Genomic DNA, 22,579 nt, shown 5'->3' with positions numbered 1-22,579 from the left:
CAATTAAGATCTTAATCATGCTTATGTCCAAAATAAAAGTATTTCTCAAAGAATAACCTACCTGCAATAAGTGGAAGATGAAACAATTGAAAGGGAATTCATAAAACCTGGACTTCAGTACAAGACATAACACAGTGAGAGATTACCAACAACCATTAACTTGTTAGGCACAGGAATGATGGAATTTAAATGGAGGGGTTTTTCTATCACACTAGAGATGTAGTATTTCAACATTATGCAATTATGTTTAATGACAGTTTAGTGAAGCTTCACATATGCTTATTATCTTTTCACACCTGCAAAATTACATACAAGATCCTACTTACTTCTTTTTATAGATCTGACTAAAACCCAATTTTAAGTAGAGAAAAGGTAATAATCCCTCAGGAATAAAAAGGTTCAGACTCCAGAACAGAGTAGATGAGGAATGGCAACACCACTCTGGAGACGAACCTGCTTCTCTTTCCTCCTGACAGAACCCCTGTCCTTTGCATCATGCTACTTCAGTTAAACAACACCTAGCCTAAAGCTCCTGGGAATAAGTCTGTAAGATCTATTCTAATTTAAAAATAAAGTCTGCCAACGTTTCAGGCTGACTAGAAGGTGTGGAGCTCCTGTGATAGCAGACTAAGTACTGCCAGTCCTGTTGTAACACTGGAAACACGAGCTCAGGTTCAGTACTGCTCTAGTCATAGCAATGGAGCTCTTACCTGAGGAAAGCTTCTGTCTACTAAGCCTGCTGCACCAAGACTGACCTCTGATACAACATACATTTTCACTGCATAGCATCATACTCTGACCCAAATAAACCAAACAGTTCATGAGCACATTTAGACTTCAGGTCACTTCCTACTGAGTTTACCTGAAGTCTTGTAGAATTGGTTTGCTACAACTGCAGTCACATTTTCATGGTTTCCAATATAGGGGGAAAAAAATACAGCGTGAAATTATATAAAAATCCATACAAGATTTAGAGCTTCTCAATTGCAATTGGTGCTAGGTGACAGAAGACTACTTTAAGAATAAAATGTATAGGCTGTACAGAATACATGCATTATCACAATTTTGCCAGCTCCAGCAATACAAACAAGGCTACCTTGTCCATCAGAGTAAATCCTTGTCTAAGTGCAAAGTAATTATCAGACTGTAGAATAATCATTTTTGCTTCCAAGAGAAAGTACCAATGAGGCACAGCATGTAGTCTGAAGGGCTCTTATTTTCAGGACTACTCCAACATTAGACTAATAAGAAGACACAGCAAACAAAAGGCTTTAAGAGGTGACCGGATTTTGTTGGTATGTGGAATGTAATCACTGCACACTGAGTTCTGTCAGTATTCCCAAACAACTGCTGCTGACTGCCAGTGTATAAGGTAGACTCTCTTTTTTTCGCCCCATTTTTATTTCTTATCTCATTCTCTCGTGTCATCACAAAGCAGCCTGGCCTGGAACAAAATAAATAAAACAATCTCCTGCCTGTATTCCAGGTTTGTCATAATAAGCAGGAACAAAAAAGCCCCATTAATTTAACATATTATGGGAACAGCTGCTCAATAAAATACATCAGTAAAAAAACTTCCGTTGAACCAGGCAGCGTTCTAAGGAGTGATGCTGCACCAGAACTCTACCACAAGAGCTTCCAAATGTGTAATTATACCTGACAAAAGATAGATGAGAACGTCTTAACTACTCTGCAAAGCAAAGCCACTTAGAACGCACCATTTACATACAGCGTTCTTTTTGTATACTAAACAATCAGAGCACGCTCTGCCGTTCAGATCTGCTCTGATAAGCAAGAACTTACACAGACACTGCTCCAAACTACCTAGAAGTACCACCCTCCTTCCAAGGAGAAAAGCTAGATCTAAAATATGGGACTCTGTCAGATCATAAGAATGTATACTGATCTTTTTGCAGTCAGAACAAAATAACCCTCGGTATTTTTAAGCCATTCCCAATGTGCTCATGGATTAACATACAAAAACCATGTCTCTTACTAATGCAGAAATAGTTAGACAGCGTAGCTCTTCAGGTATTTTGAAAAAGAATCAGATCACATTATCATGACAACCATGAAAACAGAATGCTTAAAAGTTCTATTTCGCATCATTATCTTCCACTAAAACCATTCATTTCAATTATACTTAAAAGGGATGATCTACTCATTTTACTGTACACTCTGCTCCTGAGAAAGTCCTGTAATTTCAGATATTGGTTTAAATGAATAAGGTGGAGGCTAAGGGGACTGATACAATCAATGAAGGCAGATCCTTTTAGTCACAGAAGAAAATGAAATGATACTTTCAAGTCAGTGACCTCTAACCAGATGTGCAGGGATAAATAAGGATTAGGTAAAGAAAATGAGAAGGGAATAAAAGTCTTTCTAAAGTGTAATAGAAATGTGCAACAAGCCTGGGCAAGTAGCATGTGCAATAACAATACAAAAACCTTATCTGGTAGAATATAACTTTTAATATCAGGAAAGGTATGTGTCAGACCAAAGGAAAAAAAAAAAGGAAAAAAAAATAAAAAAGGAGAAAAAATACTTCATTTCTAAGTTGAGTTAATTTATGACTTTCAGAGGGGATGAGGAAGAAGACACACAATGCTGTGGCCTGGAGTTGTGCCTAAAAAAGAGGACAAGGCTCAGGTACCTCATTCACTTGTTCGTTTCTCTGATTTTTTTTTATTGACTGTGCAACATTTCTTTACCCAGAGGCAGATGAGCAGGTCTGTGAACTAGTTGTGTGTCATAAATTGTTCCAGTTCACTCAGTCCAATCCACCATCTTCAGGTCACATTAACCATCAATGATACACACAAGTTACTCAGTTGTTTAACAGATTCAGATAATGCTATGGGTGAAAATTGCCTGAGGCACTGCAGATACTGACCTCAAACCAAGTTACAGCATATGCTGAATTTGCTTTAGAAATGCAAAACAGTGAGGACTTCTCACTGAGATGATACTCAAATTTCTCTCACGTGCCTTAAGTATCCTACATGCTCAATAAAGAGGCAAGCATTCTTTTTAAGGCAAGAAAAGTTTTCACTTTGACAGAGGTACAGATTCACTGCTCAATCTGCTAGCAAAAAGGGAAGTAACCTTTATTTATTCTGCCACAGTGTAACGCCAGCTATTGAGAAGACATGAGAGACCACCATACTGCGGGGGGACACGAGCACTCCACAAGACAGCCTGGGAGCAGATTCAGATAACAATCTCCTCTGTCCTTGAAACAAAAAGCCCTGGGAATTCTTAAAGGATACTACTTTGCCTATATTCAATAACAGAATAAATGTGGGTTCTAAGTGTGAAAGACTGCATCTCTTATACCCATATGTGTGTATATGTGTGTGGTTTGGGCAACTATCAGAAAAGCACATTTCTTGGGCTACTCCCAACTGCCAAGTTTTATTTAAGAGAATACTAGAATGTATACAAAGTTGGACTTCCTCTAGAAGAACAGGTCTGTGTTAAAGCATATCATGAAGACACACTCTTCAGTCTATTCACACATTTTCCTATTTACTTGATTGCCATTTAACAGCTCATACTGAATGTTGTCAGGTACTGAGCTATAACAATATAAGCAAAACAGTTGAAGTGTTTTCTAAATAGACCACAAATTGTCTAGCTGAAATTAGCCTAATTAAAAAAGTCTCAGTATACAGGTTCAGAAGTCATACAAGCAAGAAATACGATAGCTCTTAACACTAGTTTCCGTAGAAGAACTGGATCAACTTGTCTCTCCAGTTCTTTGGCATTTCACTACAGAAGTAAATTAACTGATTCATATCAGAACAAAAACAACCTTCCATGTATTTTTTTATTATTATGTTCATAGTACGAACAAGGGTAACTGCTTCTCAGGTGCAACTAAAACTATAATTTCATAAATTACACTGTAAGGGTTATCAGATTTCATAAGAGACCTAACACAGGTGTTCCAGTGAGCAGGTACACATCCCACCACTAAACAGCAGGTTGTTTGGCAGGCAGTTAGCTGAAACAACCGCAGTAATCTCTACTTCAAAGTAAGTGTGTCTGGGAGAATAGGTTTGAATGGTGCTTAATTCCCAGACAGCGATAACCTGAAAACTGTTTGCTTTGTTAGGAGATCTGCAGAAAATGCCTCCTTGACAGGGACAAGTGACCTTTCTCTACCAAAAATGTCCTGCACACTGCTTTATATCGAACATTTTCTCATGAAATTTTCTTTACTTATGCCAATTTTTGCCAAACCTTGTTGACAGGAGTACAAACTCTGACTTCAAGTTTATATGGGAATATTTATGTCAGTAGCATCAACAAGCAAAGTAATTCGCATTGAAAATCATTCTTATTATTTTCAGGTAAGGAGAATATGAGACACCAATTATCTCCAAACGTCCTTATAACAGAAACTAATTTAATATCAAAAACACACATATCATAAGCCAGTTAACTCACAGATCATTTCTGAATGTTCGTTTCACGAGAATAAAAAAATGGCATTCTACCTAACGTCTCCTTTTGCAGTCATAGGGAAAAACATCAATTTAACTGTAGGCTAGCTAATTAAGGATAACAATCCATACATTCCTCATAGTTTCTTAAACATTTAAAACACTTAAACCATACCTGTAGGTGGCTTTTTAAAGTTACGTACACTATGGAAACCCACGTGCTCATTTGAAAAAGAATATCACTGCCATAATGACATTTGATTTACTAAACAGCAAAAACAAACAGAAGTTCAAAGTTATGATTTAACACAAGGATTAAAAATTAAGGAAAAGAATACACTGGTTATTGCTTTGCATCCAAGAAAATACTCACACTGTTTGGGTGTTGAATGGCAGCTTCGTGCTGCAGTCTAACCCGCTGTGGCATCATCACATCATCCTGAAATAAACAGCACACTGTTACTGAACATAAAAAGGGTCACAGTACAGTATTCAGACATTAAAATATGCTGTTAAATTAACATCATTTTACTGGCTCGTACTCAGACATACAAATAGAACAAATATGAAAGTCACTGTGACCACTGCTTGCTTTCTCTCAGACAGACAGAAATAACACATTTGCATCTGACTTATCAGTGCCCACGAGCAAGTAGAATTAAAAATGAGAAAGAGCATTTTAAAATGCATCTTATTTTCATGTGCTGCTTTGCTTCAGTCTCAGTAAATTAAAATGCACAGAGATCATCCCCCTGAAGTATCTCTAAGCTTTCAGTGCCTTCTTTAAAATACATAAAAAGAAAGTACATATGCATGTGGGAAGGAAGGCCAACAGAGAAGAACATGGCAGAACAACAGTCATCAACAAAAAGTAAACCATTTATAAAGTACATGCACAATAAAACAGATACAGCTAATAACATTCTGAACTCAGAAAGTTCTTCATATTCTTTCCTCATAGGCATTCTTTGCAGTCTGGGCTTTAGCTTTGATGTTAAGAAAAGGCCCTCTGTCTCTAGATCTTCTAATACAACATTTTATAAGCACAAAAAGTAGTATTTGTGAAATCACACAATCCTAAGCAAAAGCAGTAAAAAGCCCAAGATAAACACACAAAACACAACAGTATTGACGTGGCTTTGAAATGCTATCTAGATGTAAGTTTGAAGTTTATGTGTCTTTCACTTGTAGCATAAAGACCTGCTTTATTTGCACATGATGAGATGGATTGCCTTGAAAGAACTTTATAAACTTCCCAACCTTCCTTGAACAGATAGGAGAAATCTCTTTAGAATTATATATTTTCTGCACTTTATCTTTAGTCTATTAAAATAACCAATTTTGTCACAAGTTTTCCTCCCTAAATTGAATCTCCTGAGTACTCTACCTCCATTCTTTTCCATTTTGGTTTCATATTTCTTCCATCTGAATATCAACTCCAGCCTTCTCATACGATGTTTAAAACTAACAGAATTAGGTCCAACTATTTAGTACAAAACAACATTAAATGACAAAACAATGTAATATTGAAACTGACTCTTGCAGAATGCAAGTTCCTAAGAGCAGGAGGAGATTTACCATCAACAGCATTTGTCTGTATCCTGCATTTAAGATAAGTTTAGTAGCAAATATGAGAGGTGCTAACCAATCTCAAAGCCAACATAATGGAAAAGAAAAATCTGATTTTTCAATAAAAACCTTTATCATAAAGGTTTTACATCAGTTACTTCAGAACTTTGACAAAAAGGTTTGTCTTCTAATCTACTGTATCAAGAATTCATCAAGTGCACACTACAGCAAAACATATATCCTATCCCCTGAAAGAACAATAATCATATTTCTTTGTAAACTAAGCACACAGCTAAATTTTTAAATGAAATCTATACAGTAATATTTTGACTGAACTTTGTTTACTACTTTAAGAATTATTTACAACTCTTAAAAGCCACGTTGTTAGGTGCCTACAAACCTAGAATGCAAACGAAAGTTATCAGTAAGAAAGGAATTAAAATGAAGCCACTTTTGTCTCTTACAACACACAACATAGGCTCTCATGCTAAAGCATTCCAACACATATGATCCAGTACAACAGATAAATTTCAACAACTCATGCATTCACAAAAAAATAATTTACTTGACCATTCAATAATTTACTTAATCATTCAAACCAAGTTCAAATATTCTGTTCAACCAACAGGTCAGTGTTATGCTTTTATAAGCAGACCACTTGACAGCAAAGGTCTAATCCCCCCTAACAAAACACTATGCCATTCAACCTTGAGTGACAAAACTAACAAGGCTCCAGAACTGGATTTCAGGCTATCATCAAGATCATCAGTATTCTGTAAAATCCAGCTTAAGAGGGAACACTATGAACACAAAAATTGAAAAATGCCCTTTTTTAAAACAGATACGTTTTTGTTCTCTAATGCTTGAAAATGATGAACTCTTACCCAGAATGACCTTTATCCTAAAAAAGAAAACAAAAAGCCTCCATGTATTTGTTAATCAACAGTTTTACATATACAATGCACTGAAGTTTAGTTTTGCTATGCCTGAATTCATGGAAGGAGGATGAAAACAATTTGTTCAGCAACTTCAATATCAGACAACTAAACATTCAAATATTTTATCCACTTGTACATTATGTAATCACAAATAGTAACAATTAGACCAATATTTTTCACTAATGTCATGTCAAACAAAAAAAATAGCATATGATTTGAATCTAACTGCAGAAGCATATTTAATTTGTTTAGAAAAACAGATTACATTTAGGAAAAACAAGGTATGTTTAGTCTGTTTCTATCTCCTAGGGAAGATAACACTGAATATATATATATATATATATATAAACATATATATATATGTATATATATGCGTGTGTGTGTATATATATATGTATATGTATATTTTAAGTCACAATGTCAATATGTCTTTACAGTAGTATAGGAAAAAAAATAATTAGCAAATAAAACTACTTTCAAATGACTCTCCACCAAACTTTGTAGAAAAATGTTTAGAAGTCTTAGGTAACATCTGGATTTACTGTCAGCTAAATAGGTACATGGGTGCATACAATGCAAACAATGTCAAACAGGTAAAGAATAAGAAATACAGCAATATAAACAGAAGCCAAAATTAGGCACAGAAAATAACCCAGAATTTGTATGAATTTTGTTGATTACAAACATTTCCGCTTCTCTGATGTCCATTCTGAGTAGGGAAACAATTTGCTGAAGGATGGGAGAAAGAAAATAAATTTATTTCACATGAAAAGCCAGCGGGGATTTCTAACAAGACCAGGTATGTTTCTGCCAGTGGGAGGCTGTGATCCCATCAGCTCTCTGTCAGACAGGAGTTCTGACTGCTCACGTCCCTATCAAACATATCCCCTCTGCACTAAGTTGGCTCGCTCCTGCCAAGTTCCACACAACAACTTGCAGATGCCACAGGATCAGAAAAGCTCATTATACAGCTATCAGCTGGGCTAATTTCGTTCCATCCAGAGGCACGCACAATTACAATTATAAACATGCACAATTTACACTGAGCTGGTTGTTTTATTTTACTTTATTCATATGTTTAGTTGAAGAAAAGGAAATTAAGCCGATTATCCGAGCTAAAGGATATTACTCAAAGCTGCTGTTGCTTTCAGTATGTCTTTCTTTAATCACTCTGAGTAAATTCAAATGATAAACATTCACTGGCCTCTTCAACCAGGCAGGCTGTCTAGACCACACGGAAATCCACACTGATAACACGATAATTTCCCATTGAATGTTTTTTTAATTCCACTGCAGAAAGTGAAATAAAAAATACAATTCAATGTACAATAAATATTTCCTTTTTAAAATCAAGGACAAGCTCACATTAAATTATATAGCAATTCAAGCTCAGCACTGAAGTCCTGTCTGAATCTCACATTATAGACCACATTATATACTTTTGTAATTTCCTTCATTTGGTTGTTCACAAACACCCAACAAAGCATAAAAAGAACACAGTTGACACACTGCATCCTGCCAACAATAGCACCATCTCCACTGCAGCTACTGCATGTGAAATACAGATTTCTGCCATGTCAGGTGGAGTGGTCGACTGCATGACAAACAATATGGCACTGCCAAAGTCTTCCAGTGTCCTTAAAGGACATTCCTTTATCCCAAACCCGCTCAGACTACAGTTAAAATCTTTCTGTGCAATTGTTCACTGTAACTCCTTGAGCTGAGGAAGCCCATGACCTCCAAAACTGCTCTGTCAGAAGGACCACCAGTGCAGCAACACTCACCGCAGGCAATTTTCCAGAGGCAAGTTTTAAAAGCAGCCCCATGTTATTAAAAACATTAAAATCATGCACTTTAATAGCCATTGTGCATATCTATACCTGAGCAGAACACATCCTAACTACCTGTCAGTACTTGCAAGATGATGGGGGAAAAAAAAAAAGAACCACTTTTTGGATTCTGAATTAAATTGAGAAAGAAAACAACAACAAAGGAAGTGCAAGTTTAAGAAACTGAATTTATGATGCACCCTTTTCTTCTTGGCTCTAGCAACTAAAAGGCCTAAATGGGAGGATGTATTTGGTGACTTTGGACACCTGACTGACACACATTTTGTCAGTATGAAATTGATTTAAATATTCCATGAGGACTCAAATTAAATGAGTAGGCAAGAAACAGCACAGGTCAAACAAAAATATATGATTAGATTTCTTCTTTAAAAATAAAAAATCTTCCAACAATGATGAAACATGAAATAATGGGAAGATAGAAACATGTCTTAGGATCTAGTAAAAGTATGCTCCTTTTAAATAAATATGTTTCTATACAAGTATAGGTACATTTGAGTGTCAGTGAACACACAGCTTCAAATGTAGGAATTTTTAGTATAACCCTCCTGCTGTGCCAAAAAATACTGAATGTTTCTAGCAAAGACTGTAACCACCACAGAGAGCTGACAAACTAGTATCATGATAAAATGCAACTGGTAGATAAAGTAGCCACAGATAATTTGAAGAGGAGGAAAAGTAACTGTGAAATATATTAGCATAATTAGTGAATTCTATTGTCATAATGACCAAGATTTTCTGAGACTACAATCAGAGCAGTTTGTTAAGTATCTTCACATTTTCTAATTTGCTGGTGGGAAAAAAGGCCTCAGTGGTTTCAAAGTGAAATCTGTAACAACAGCTACAGCAACAAAACTCCATAATAGCTATTAGTCAAACAGCTGCCACTTCATACTAGAATAGGCTGATCAAATTCTGACAGTTCTGAGCTCTGTAACCCTTTTTTCCCCCCACATTTCTTCCCAATTTGTTGTCCTCACAAATCTGTGTTGAGAGACATAACACAGGCAGCTTGACTCCAGCTGGAACGGCAAGCGAAGCCGTCTCCCTGGAGCCAGTACTCCAAAAGATGCATAAGTGAAATGAATGCACAAGGAGCCACAATATTTTTCTCCACCTATATGAAATGTATACAGGCTATTATACAGCCCGTTTCTTTCCACATTCACCTACTGCAAGCCTGCAATTATTGCTGCATCTCAGGGTCAACTCTTCGGCGTTACTGCTGCACGTTCCAAAGGGCTGATGTCAACATTCCTTCCTGTGGAGCCTGACACTGGACTGGTAACTGAAATGAAGAAGGTAGGTGGCGTGTAGAAGCAGAGCTATTAAACAGCTGGCAACATCTGTGTTTCGGCTATTATCACAACATTTTCTGACCATGGTCAAAATATTGAGCAATTTGCAGATGTGTAGCAGTTTCCACATTAATTTTATTTCCTCTGACCTGTTTTCAGCAAACAATGGTTGCAACAAGGGAAGACAGTAAAAATACACTGAAGGCAATTGTTTATTACTTCTCTGTACCAAAATTAGGCTTCTGGTAGTTCAGAAGGACTTTTATTTTGAAGCCTCTGGCTCAACAGCAGTTACAGAAACATGTCACACAAAGTCTTGCTACCTTTTCCTATGTTTGCCACTGGAATTCATAAAGTTCTCAATCAGATCACATTAAGTAAGTCCTAATTATATGAAACAAGCACATACTACTAATAATCTTGCAGAAATTCAAAACCACCACTGATTGCATTTGATAATATTTGTAATAGATTCTTGCCCTGCACAGCTAGTCAGCAAGTAGAGAAAAATGCACAGCACAAAGGTACATACTGTGCAAACACCACAAGGCAAATAAATTAAGAAATCTGAAGAGATTTATAAAAATCTTTTAAAGAATTCCATTTTGTAGCTTACTACTCGGATTTGCAAACAACTACATCTGTCTTTTCTATTGAAAAGAAAGAAGAATGAAAAAATTATCTCTGTAAATTATTTTACACAATTTTGAGACAGAAGACAAAAAGCTCCATGGGACAAGAAAACAGTCTGCCAATTTCCTGCTGGCACATATGCCAACTCCATCTAACTTCAGTCAACATAAATATGTACGTAACTCATCCTGGGTACTTCCGATAATGCTCCATGCAATGTGGTCTGTGCCCAAACCCAGAGTGCCTGAACTTTGTAAATCATAGTTAAGGTCCATTTTTTTCTCATATTACACATAAAATAGCCTCAGCAACACACAACACAGGGAAGTTAAATCCATGGAACCGTACACACAAATTAAACTGGCAGTGGGAACTGTGCCTACTTGAAGCAAAACAAAAAGAAATGGATCTCAAGTTTATTCATATTAACAAACCTGCTATTGCTCAAAATACTCCATGGCATAATTTATAATACCCAGACACTGTTACCATTTGAAGAATCAGGTAATCAAAAACATGAGCATGAAATCCACTGATATATTTCCTCAAAATAATTTGTTCACGAAACAGACACGGACAGTGCTGAAAATGAAGCACTCATCTTTGATGTGCATGAGCCAGACCTATCCAAACACCCATCCATTTTTCTGTGTGATTGTGAGTTCCGTGTGTTCAATGAATGCTCACATTTTGTTTTCTGACATACAATATGTAATAGATACTGCATTTCAAAGCTTAACTCTTCATAAACTGGTACAGAATGTTAAATACACTCTGTAAAAAAAACTACGGATGGGAAACCAGGATAAATTCAAATAAACACTTAAAAAAAAGAAAACTGAGTAGCTAAATGTAGTAATAGTTTAATAAAAGAAATACAGGTGAGGAAAGGCAACAGCAAAGCTCAATTTCTTGAAAAGTAAGACAATAAACTTCTCCTTCATCAAACTGAGTCAAAAGAAACACGAGTGATTATCCATATCTTGTAGTTGTACACTGATTAATTCACAAAATTTCAACAATCAAAAATGCCTTTCTACCCAGCTGGTACAACAAACAGAGCCTGTAAACTGGAAGAGCACGCAAACTAAAACCTGTGTGGTTACAAGATTGTAGAATTTGCATCCCTGCTCTCATGAAAAAGATCATAACATTTTCTAATGGGCAAAGTCAATCATAATGTTAACTTGTAGACTATCTGAAAACCTACACTTCCAGCAGTCATTTCCTCCTAAGCCACAGTCAATTCAGAGGAAAGAATTAATCTTCAGGTGAAATTACATAAGATCAGTGAGCCTTAAAGGTCTTGCTCTTCTTGCCCGATCCTAGCCACACAGCACCGTTCCTCAGATCAGCTATGCATATTTGTGAAACCCTTCACTGCATATTATACTGCATAAAGTCAGATAGTTATCTGCAGGTGAGAGAGCTGAATGGGTTCACTGAAGGAGTCCAACAAAGGACAGGAAAAAAATATATTCAAGATGGGAGGCAAGGCGTCTCCGATTCTGCATCAAAACCCAGCAGATTAGCTCTTAGTTTCTCATCTATACCATTTTCTAAAGCACATGGGAAAGCGAAAATCCTAAAAGCACCTTAACAGCAACTTTACACAACTGCTCACAACTTCTTGTGAGATCCCATAGAATCAGACAGTGATATATGGCTGTGGGCTTTCTGCATTTGGAAGCCAACTGTAGTGCTATTAGTATTTTTAACACCCAACACCTTTAAAGAGCTTGTATTTATGGCAAATCAACCACCACACTAAAAAGAATAAAAGAATATTATTGACAAAATAGAATTAAATGAAATGCATTAACTTACTGAATCCAGAAAGCAGAGATAGGTTCCTGAGCTCTGTATTATTGCTTGGTTTTTAGCAAATCCAACTGTTGAGAAAATAAATATAAAATCATCTGGTAGTTTTTGATTTTTTGATTTTTATTTTTTAATTACTATTAAATTAGTTCAGAACAAATTAAAGAAAACAAAACAAAACAGTATTAGGAAAAATATGATTTTTTTCCCCATGTTAAAATCAGGTCACTTTTGAACAGCTAAATACAGACTCAGTTCAGTACTGCTCTGTGTGGTTATCAACTATACGCGTTAAAAACACTAAGTGGAATTAGACTTATGCTACCCCTCCCAAAATATATAGCACATAATATTTATGTTGATGAGTCCAGCTACCTACTCCTCATACTCAGTACTTCAGATGCTGAAAGAGATGGCTAGATGTACACGTATTCAAATCTGTCTGTAACAAATAGAAGATAAAGTTCTGTTCCATGTTGTTTGATACATAGAAAGTATGCAAATACAAAAAAAAACTTGAAGATAACGTAATACTGTAGTGAGTGTGTTTTTAAATTCTTTAATGGGAAAACTAGAAAGATAAAGCTAGAAAGTCTCACCATTACTCGAAGTAGGGTAATTTTAAATATCATTATTCCTAAAACGCCCAATTTTGCATTTGAAAAAGAATCAATCTTCTGTAAATTGTACGATACAGCTTCAAATTTGCTTGGGAAACAGATTCAGCCGGGCTCAAAGGCTCAGTCAACTTAATTCACAAGCTCCTTGGCTATTTCGCTGAGTTAACCAAGAAAAAGCCTTATTACTGCATTGCTTAATGCTTCAAAAGAACATTATATCAACTGCCAACACAATAGTACTGATAAAGGCTCCTCCTTATATTTGCTTTACTCTTAAGCACTCTGATTATTTTAATCCTCACCTTGTGGAGAGCCTTTGTGTCACCTTAATTTCTCCACAGGTTTCTTGGACTTATTATCTTACAGTGTGTTTAGAAACAACATCTTATATACATGTATGAATACTTACTCTCATATACTGTTACTCCCATTCTCTTTTCTTTTGGCAGTATAAAAGCAGCTGGCAAAGTCAGTACCTAGCACAACAGCAGAGCTGAACCCTGGCACGAGCAGTTTTAGCAGGAAACAATTGATGCAAGTTAGCAGGTCTGAACATGCCAAACAAGTGAAACCCTAATACTGCAGAGGTTCTCACTAAAGGGAGATGAAAAAGTACAGAATATAACTAAATTTGCTCAACATCAATCAATACTCAGATATACCATTAATGGCTGTAAAACAGCTTGTATTTACATTTCCATCCTGCATTTCAAAATACCCCAATATTTCAACAGTCTTCAAGATAAACTAATGAATTGCTCTGAATCAATAACGAAAGAAATGAAGCAGACTCAAAGGCAACTCCAAGATGACAACTGTATTACTATGAGAACCTCAGATCTTGTTTCAGACGAAATGCTTCAAATAAAATAACGAAGTGTTGAATACATGTTATGAGAAAAAGTTGAAAAATACTTAGTTATTAAGAAGAAGATAGAAATCATCCTAAAGCTTTTCTATGCTAGCTAGTAACTTTTAGGGCAAGGAGAGGAAAACATGCATATTTTAAAAATTGTTAAAAGAAGTAGTATAGCTCCCTGTAGAAGAAATTAGATATTAAAAAGTTTTCTCCACAACGAACCCTATGTTTGTCGTGAGTAAAAGAATTTCTTTAATATTACTCTACTGAAGAAAATCAAATGTTTGTGCCAGGTCTCTGAGTTTTGTAAGGCCTGCTTACTTGGTGAAAAGAGCCTGTTACCATGGTTACAACCGTAAAAACTTAAGCCTCAGTGAGATATTAACATTCCTTACTCTTGGAAAGAAAAAGGTTTCCTTTTTTTAGGCAAGTGACCCTTTCTTTTTTTCTAGGTCCCCCCTTTTCTTTTACATGTTCGAAAAGAATCAGAAATAAATCCTAATCTTGTGTAAATAGTTGAAGATGTGAAGCCTGACTAGTACATTGTTTCTGTAGTAAAGCATCTTCTATTAAAGGAAAGACTCCTTACAGTTGTAACTAGTCCTTAACATAATAAAAGTAAATCACTGAAAGCAAACAAATACTATGGATTTGAACCTGCTCCTAAAATCTAACAACCAAGAAGAAAAGATGTCCTCATTCTAATGGTGACCTGAGGTTGACTTCCACATGAAAAACCTTGGTGGTGGGGGAGTTTTTTTGTTTGTTTGTTTTGTTTTTTAATAAGAAAAACAAAACATTTCATACTATCATTTAAGGCAATGCTCACAGCTGTGCCCTTCCCCCACCCAACAAGTGCTTAAAGATGTGTTCAGTTAGCTGTCCTAACACTGGCAAATACATGTTAAAATGAAAATTAATCTGACATCTCTCTTTAATGGCACGAGTCATTGCAGATCACAACTTCAACTTAGTTCCAGTTTTCTGGAGTGCAAAGGTGAACAGACTTCAGAGTATTACCATAAATTATTGTCAAAATATTGCACCTTGCAAACTGTAAACTAGTTTACACACATTTCTAATAAAACAGATCATTTGTAACAAGACTATATATATAAAATGTTTTATTGAAAGGGAATATATTTAACAAACACTGCTACCAGCTTAAAGTACCATAATTAACAGACTCCTCCTGTATTATTCTTCGACTTTTCGGTTGGAAAAAAAACCAAAAACAAACAAACAAACAAAAAAACACAACCTGTTTTAGCTCTCTAGATCACCAGCTACTCAGAGAAGATTTGGAAGAAGACAGATCAGAAGACATATTAGAGATATTACGCAGTGACTGAAGTATACTATAAAACTTTCTATAGTTGGTTATGTTGCTGCACTTCAGTACTGATAAGCTTGTTGTTACCTTTTTAAAAACAATTGTCAGAAACAGCTTTAAAGAATTCTACAGTCAAATGAAATTAAATAAATGGTCATTAAAGTCATGGGACTTCACCAAGTTTATGAGCTGAATTTGCCTGCAACTTGTATTCATTTTGTTTCAACAAGAGGATGAAAATTAAGCCTTCTGAAACCAGGCCTTCCCATAGTAAAATCCATTTGACTGATGTATGCTAAGTGTAGGTTTCTGTTCAGTTACAAACAGGACATTTCCTTAACCATCAGAAACTCACCAGATCTGGTGTTACAGTGTGTCCAAAACATGTCTCTTGGGTGAGATTTCTTGAAAGACACAAATTTGGATGAAGTTTTATATTAATTTCTGTCTACTCACTGTCACAAAATCTAGAATGATAGAAAATTTATACAGCTCCTGTACAAAATGTGAGCATAGTTTTCTGCTTGCTTTGTTCTGTTGTTCTTCAGAATACAGAAGTGATTTCTAACTTTAATGCCTGTCAAACACCAGTTTCATCAATGAGAAGTATGCATTTATTATATTTTGCAAGCTTATCCAAGTCTAAACAACCAATAACAAGATCTGTTTGCTGTCTCCTCCAGTAGCTAAATGCTATCTACATTAGCATGTAAATCAATAAGGAATCATGGTGCAAACTTACTAAACACATTGCTCCAGCCCTTCATGTAATACTAAGGAATTTTAGAGAGGGACTGTAGCTCCCATATTAAAACATTTTTTAAGGTCTGTGTTGATTTAATCAAAATTATATTAAAAATGCATTTTATTCTATTTCCCCTTGGCTCTCTGCCCCTTTAATAAAAGCAACTGCCAGCTTATCTTCCAATTCTAACAAAAGGAGAGTGAGATTTAAAATTAGAAATACAGAAGTTTTACAGTTCATATCCCACCATCTCCATGCTCATTCTACAGCAGAGTACTTCACAATTCAGCTTGATAGTTATTTACAAGCCAATTGCAAAACTCCAGAATTGGCTTGGATCACAAATTTCACCGTTTTAAATCTGCAGTTCTGCAATGGCAACAGTAAGAAGCCTGCATTGTTCATGATATGTAACATGAATGAAGGAAAGGCATCTACAGCTTGTAATTAAATTGCCTTGCATGTAATGATGGACATATAACTTAGAAAAGGGGAAAATTGTTGAAGTGGTAAGGAGCCAGAATTGATTCAGAAAGAAAAGAAACTTTTTCACATAACTGTGCTCTTGGGGACCTTTATTTTACATTTTTAGGGTCAGTTCTACAATACTGGAGAATATACATTTACTTTTCAAATGATAATGTAAGAAGTCTTGTCTTTCTTCTTTCTTAAAACACATCATTTGAAGATAAATCAGATATCAGAAAGCCACAGTAAAACTGAAAGCATTAACAACATTGTGTACACTACAATTAAACAAAATTCTTCTGCTGAGTAGAGCACAAGTATCAAGCCAAGTTCTTCTTTCCTGGACATATAAACAAACCCTACAAAGCCAAAAAGAACGGGGCCAAATTCTAAATTAGAATGAGGTTTTGAATATGGAAATCTGCAAAGAAATGTGGTGTTTTATACCCCGTCACAGTGCAACCAGGCAACTAAGATACTTTTCAAAGTCAAAAAACGGATGTTAGCCATAACAACCTAGCTCTTAAAAACAGATCATTTAAAGAAGCCTCTGTTATACAACATACCTCCTCGAGGCTGAGCTGAATCGTTACTACCAACGATTACTGGAATACCAGCATCTTCCAATTTAATCTTCCATTTTGCAATGATTTCAGCTGAACCATCCTAGAAAAAATGATGACAAAGACAGAGCTATTCTAACTTGTGTGGTGAACCAGCCACAATCCAGAATAAAAACTCCTATCACAGACAACACTGACTTACTATTTTAAATAGGGTCTGAGACATACCTTGCTGGCATCATTAAAAATCGACAACTCCATGGTTTGTTTAAAATCCTGTTCCCAGACTGACCTTAAGCATTCATCTAGCCAGCGTTCACTATTGTGAACAGGCACAATGATTGACTACAAAAAAAGAAAACACAAAATGTTAGTAAGTACAATTTTTTTATCTACAGTAGAAGAAAATAAACAGAAAATGCCGGATCGTTCTGAAACTAAGAGCATCTAAAGAGTAAAGAAGTAGGCTAAGTATCTTTGTTTTCAGTACATATATATATATATGTTTTACCTTCATGTCTATCAAACTTAAGATTTTTTGAGTTCTCCAAGATGGCTTTTGTAAATCTCCATGGAAACAACAGAGACTGCTGAACCAAAAATGCTAACAAAACACCTATAGCACCACACTAATTTGTTTGTAGTATCCCTGCATTTCATAAGACACTCTTGAGTTCTGTCTTCAGTCAATTCTCATCAATTTTCCATTAAGCTTACTGCCTCATTGGAGATGCTTACACGTGAAACCTGTATCCTTGGGCTCTAGCCAAGATTTTTTAAATGGCTCTATCTAAAACTGTTATCATGCACACTAGAAGATGACTTATGACCTAGTTCCTTAGTCTACCATTTCAACCACAAGTTTTCCTCTTACAGCCTCTGTTGTTTCAACCACACACTCATGAAACATGAAAACTTCTCTGAAATACTTTAAAATTGGTTAGAAATCACAGATGAGTGATTCCTCTGTCACAGTACTCATTCTCATTTTTAACCCCCCAAAATGTTCCTATATCTCAAAATCCAATATCTTACATTCACAGCATGCAAGCCCTAAGAAACTAATCTCAGTAACAATACACCAGCTATGTTTGTAAAGGGAGAGTCCAAACCCATACCTGTTAAGGCAGCTTAACATAGATGGGGAACTTAAGGCATAGGGCATAAGTAACTTGTAAAAAACCTCGTGGGACATTTTAAGAAGTTCCTAGAAACAGAACTCAAACACCTTATCACGAGGTGCGAAGTTTGAAGGAAGCGAAGGAAGAGAGGATTAGTTCCTACTGTGAGCACATGAAAATCTTAGAAAACTAGAAGAGTAGAACTGAATTGCTCAGGTTAGAAAAGACCTTCAAGACCATCAGTCCAACCACAACCTAACCATACTACCCTAACTAACAACCCACCGCTAAATTGAGCACCACAACCAAACACATTTTAAACACATTCAGGGGTGGTGACTCATCCACTGCCCTGGGAGCCTACTCCAGTGCTTAACAACCCTTTCTGTATAGAAGTTTTTCCTTATATCCAACCTAAAGCTCCCTGGCACTTCAGTCCACTTCCCCTTAAATGTACCTAAACAGACTTGTTAAAGATTTGGAGTACATAGGAATACCTGTACACTGTGGAAACACATGCAAATGTATCAGGACACAGATACGTTTTGCACAAATTTTGTTTTGTTGAGGGGTTTTTTTGTTTCTTTTACAGAGTAGGATGCAAGTACATTCAGATATTCATATATTACCTAGCCCGAGAATTAATTAAAAAAAAAAAAACACAGCAAAATAAAGAAAACCTGCAGCAGTTTAAAACCTGATTTTTGGCAGGATGCTGTAACAGGAAAAAGGGAGATTTAAGGAGAGGAAAAGCTACCTAAAGTGTATAAGCAAAGCAATTGTTTGACCTCTGTTGTAAAGAGACAAAGAAGTGGAAGAAGGAGAAGGAGAAGTAAAATTGAATACAGAAGAGTTACAACGTTTGGAAAAAAAAGGTTATTTCAGAACTCTGTCTGAGATTGACATATCAAAGACTCTTCATCCTTTTTTCCTAATTAACTCAGTAAAATTTCGACCATTGCGCCACAACTAGATTGATATTGGCTTGAAAACAGTGAAAATGCAATTTATTTACAAGCTTTCTTTCATAGTGACCTCCTGGTTTTACTCAGGACAAATTAGCAGTTACTTTTAGCAGCACAAATTATCATGTTAGAACTTTTCTGCTTAGCTTCATAGAATCATAGAGTCACAGAATGGCCTGGCTTGAAAAGGACCTCAAAGATCATCGAGTTTCAACCCCCTGCCCTGGGTGGGTCACCAATCACAAGAGCAGGCTGCCCAGAGCCACATCCAGCCCTGCTTTGAGTGCCTCCAGGGATGGGGCATCCACAACCTCTCTGGGCAACCTGTTCCAGTGCATCACCACCCTCTGAGTGAAAAACTTCCTCCTAATATCTAACCTAAATCTGCCCTGTCTTAGTTTAAAACCATTCCCCCTTGTCCTATCACTATCCACCCGTGTAAAGAGTTGTTCCCCCTCCTGTTTATATGCACCCTCCAAGTATTGGAAGGCCACAGTGAGGTCTCTCAGAGCCTTCTCCAGGATGAACAAGCCCAGTTCCCTCAACCTTTCCTCATAGGAGAGGAGCTGCAGCCCTCTGCTCATCCTAGTGGTCCTCCTTTGGACCCACTCCAAGAGCTCTTCTGCATCTTTCTTTCAGCTTGAACAGAAGAGATCAAAAGCAGTACTTAACAGCAGCACCAAGAAAGTATTCCAGAAATGCCTGGTGTCACTAAGGTACTCTGATCTCAGCACAGTGACTCGGAACACATGAGCACGTTCTTGAACACATCACAGTGAACAAATTCTACTTGCAAGATTATCATCACAAAAAGCTAGATGCCTGTCAAAACAGGGTACAGAGCTGAATTGCTGCTGACTCTTCTGCATAAAACATGAAAAAACTAATAGCTGTACACAGCAACATGATCGAAATACCAGAGAACTGCTAACGCAGTACATGAAAGCAATTCCTTGGGTTCTGTCATTCAGTACCAGCACACTGCTTTTCTGCATCTATGTTCTTTTGTTGTTCTTAAGTCAAAGAAAAAAAACAACACAGACTGAAACCTTCATTGCTCTCCAGTTCACTCCTACACGTGCAGCCTGGTTTAGAAGTTGGAGTTGGCACTTACTCTCAGCTGAGTATCTGAAAACTGGCCTCTATCACTGTGTGGCCAGAACACACCAATCTCCTTGCCTTATTTAAAGAGGAATAAACCTCAGCTAAGGCACTATGTTTCACTTACAAGTGCAGATTAGTAGAAAAAAAAGTCAGCTGACAGTAACCTCGTGAGATCTGGACTAGTTGTTCTGTCCCAAGACGAGGTCAGCACCAGCTCTGTTGCTGCTGACATATCAACTTCAGCACCATTTGTCACTGCCTTCTCACAGCACAAATTATTATTCAAGTTCTCTTTGCAGCAGCCATTTCTATATTTGAAAACTACAACAACAGAGAATTAGAAATACACATAATGCACTTTCAAAAAACCTTAAGCCAACTCAGGGACGTAACTTGAAAATAACTAGTGTATTTTTCTCATTACAAGAATATCCTATCCATTACCTGAGACTGATTTATAGCAAAATCCAGATCTTAAAATACAGATTGATGAACCAGATCTGGATCTGAGTGTTGTGACACCACTGACTGCCCCTGGACATCAGAAGATCTAGAATAAAGCCTGGAGCTATTCTAGGCACTTTTAGTACAGTAGTTTTGCCCTGGCTAAGGCCTAGATGATTCTTGGCTCCTCTGCTAAATCAGTTTTGATCTATGGTAAAAATGGCAATGCTAAATGATTAATGGATAGTTCAGTCCCCTTCCTTCTACAAGTGTATTACTTGACAAAAACATCCTCCTTTCCATTCTCAGATACACTGAGAAAAAACATCTCAATCACAAGACTGATGCGGAGAAATGTGAGTTTAAAATAATAATAAAAAGTGTCAGATAGAGCCCAAGAAATCTCATCTTTCTGGCATTACCACCATCCTTCTCTACTGAAGTCAATAAAGAACTCTGAAGTGAAATGCTATTTTCAGTTTCAGCAAATTTCAGTTCACACTGACTCCTACCTACCATCGTATCTGAAGGTGGAAAATAAATCCAAACAATCGTTTTAACACTGAAGATTATGCAGAAGTCAGAAACTGTTGCCCTCAAATGAAGCACACAAATCACTGTTCCGAACCATTTAAAAACGTGAGGTCATTGGCAAAAACGTACCAGTTCTGTCAAATCTCAGATAAGTTATCTTGAACCCAGGCAGTTTTTCAGAGCACCTGCTTGGGATCTGCATCCTTATGAAGTTCCTCATTTCTACCTGCCTAACTGCTGTCAAATATCAGCAGTATGCATATAAATCTGGGCATGGGTATACATTGCATAAAGGTTTTGTTCAGCTTGGAGAAGGCTCAAGGGAGAACTGACAGTGGCCATCCAACACAGAGGGGGCTCGTAAGCAGAAGCAAAATCGACTTTGTACATGGGTCGATCGCAGTAGGGAAAGGGGGAACGGCTTTAAACTACAAGAGGGGAGAGCTAGGTCAGATGTGAGGAGCAAATCCTTTACCCAGAGCTGTGGTGCCCCATCCCTGGCAGTGGCTGAGGACACGTGTGGGCCCTGCGTGCAGCCAGCCCGCGGCAGGGCTCGGAAATGGATGATTTCTAAGGTTCCACCCAAACCGAGCCGTTCTACAACCTGAAGAGAAACTAAATAAAAAATAAAAAATAATAATAATAAAATCAAACTCTGCATAACCAAACACTACCACAGGCCTCAGACCAAATAAAAAATAACAATAAAAAATAAAAATACTCAAAAAAAAGACCACATATCTGTCCCCGCAGCACCCCCAGGCCCTCCCCGCGCGCCGCTCCTCCCACCCGCAGCCCGCCCCGCCCCCACGCACGTACCACCTGCACGGCGCCATGGCTGCTCCCTGCGGCCCTCTCCGCCTCCGCCATGGCCGCCTCCGCCGCCCCCCAGCCCGCCCTTTTCTCTTCAGGAACCGCTGCCGCCCGCCCGGGCCCCGCTCCCTCTCGCCGTTCCCGCCCGCAGCAGTGCCGCTGTGTGCGGGGAGCGGCGGTCGCGGAGCGCCCGGAAGCGCCGTGGCGGGGCGGTGCTGCTGGCAGTCCCGGCGCGCTGTGTGGGATTAAAGCCTCCGAAGATCGCCGCCCGCTGCCGGTGCTCGGCCGGTCCCGCGTGGCTCGGGGTGCTCGGCCCTGGCAGGGCTGACAGGACGTGTGGGGAGAAGCACTCAAATAAGCGCGCCCACGTTTCCCTCATATCTGTTCCCTGTACCCTTCCAGTTAGCGCATCGCTTGCTTTAGACAGCCCTGTTCGGTGCTTTCCTTGCTTAAAAT

General features: G+C 37.5%; 1 protein-coding gene across 2 annotated transcripts in view; it reads right to left on the bottom strand.

The window, feature by feature from the left end:
- Positions 1 to 20,475, bottom strand: part of B3GNTL1 (UDP-GlcNAc:betaGal beta-1,3-N-acetylglucosaminyltransferase like 1) — a 109,525-nt gene extending 89,050 nt beyond the window's left edge. The window contains exons 1-5 of one of the 2 annotated variants that reach the window (XM_065735185.1): positions 20,457 to 20,475; positions 17,371 to 17,487; positions 17,146 to 17,245; positions 12,561 to 12,625; positions 4,822 to 4,887 (exon numbers count right to left, since the gene is read on the bottom strand). In XM_065735185.1, coding sequence (XP_065591257.1) covers positions 4,822 to 4,887; positions 12,561 to 12,625; positions 17,146 to 17,245; positions 17,371 to 17,403 — 264 coding nt within the window. In that variant the 5' untranslated portion in view covers positions 17,404 to 17,487; positions 20,457 to 20,475. Of the gene's footprint in view, positions 1 to 4,821; positions 4,888 to 12,560; positions 12,626 to 17,145; positions 17,246 to 17,370; positions 17,488 to 20,456 lie in introns of those variants that run through there. The other variant, XM_065735186.1, reaches the window with a different exon arrangement.
- Positions 20,476 to 22,579: the final 2,104 nt, after the last annotated feature.

Source organism: Cyrtonyx montezumae, unplaced genomic scaffold (assembly GCF_038088225.1).
Source record: "Cyrtonyx montezumae isolate F1298 unplaced genomic scaffold, pur_monq_1.0 scaffold_19, whole genome shotgun sequence".
Lineage (NCBI taxonomy): Eukaryota > Metazoa > Chordata > Aves > Galliformes > Odontophoridae > Cyrtonyx > Cyrtonyx montezumae.
The sequence above is the reverse complement of the archived record's forward strand: the minus strand, read 5'-3'. Positions and strand labels throughout refer to the sequence as shown.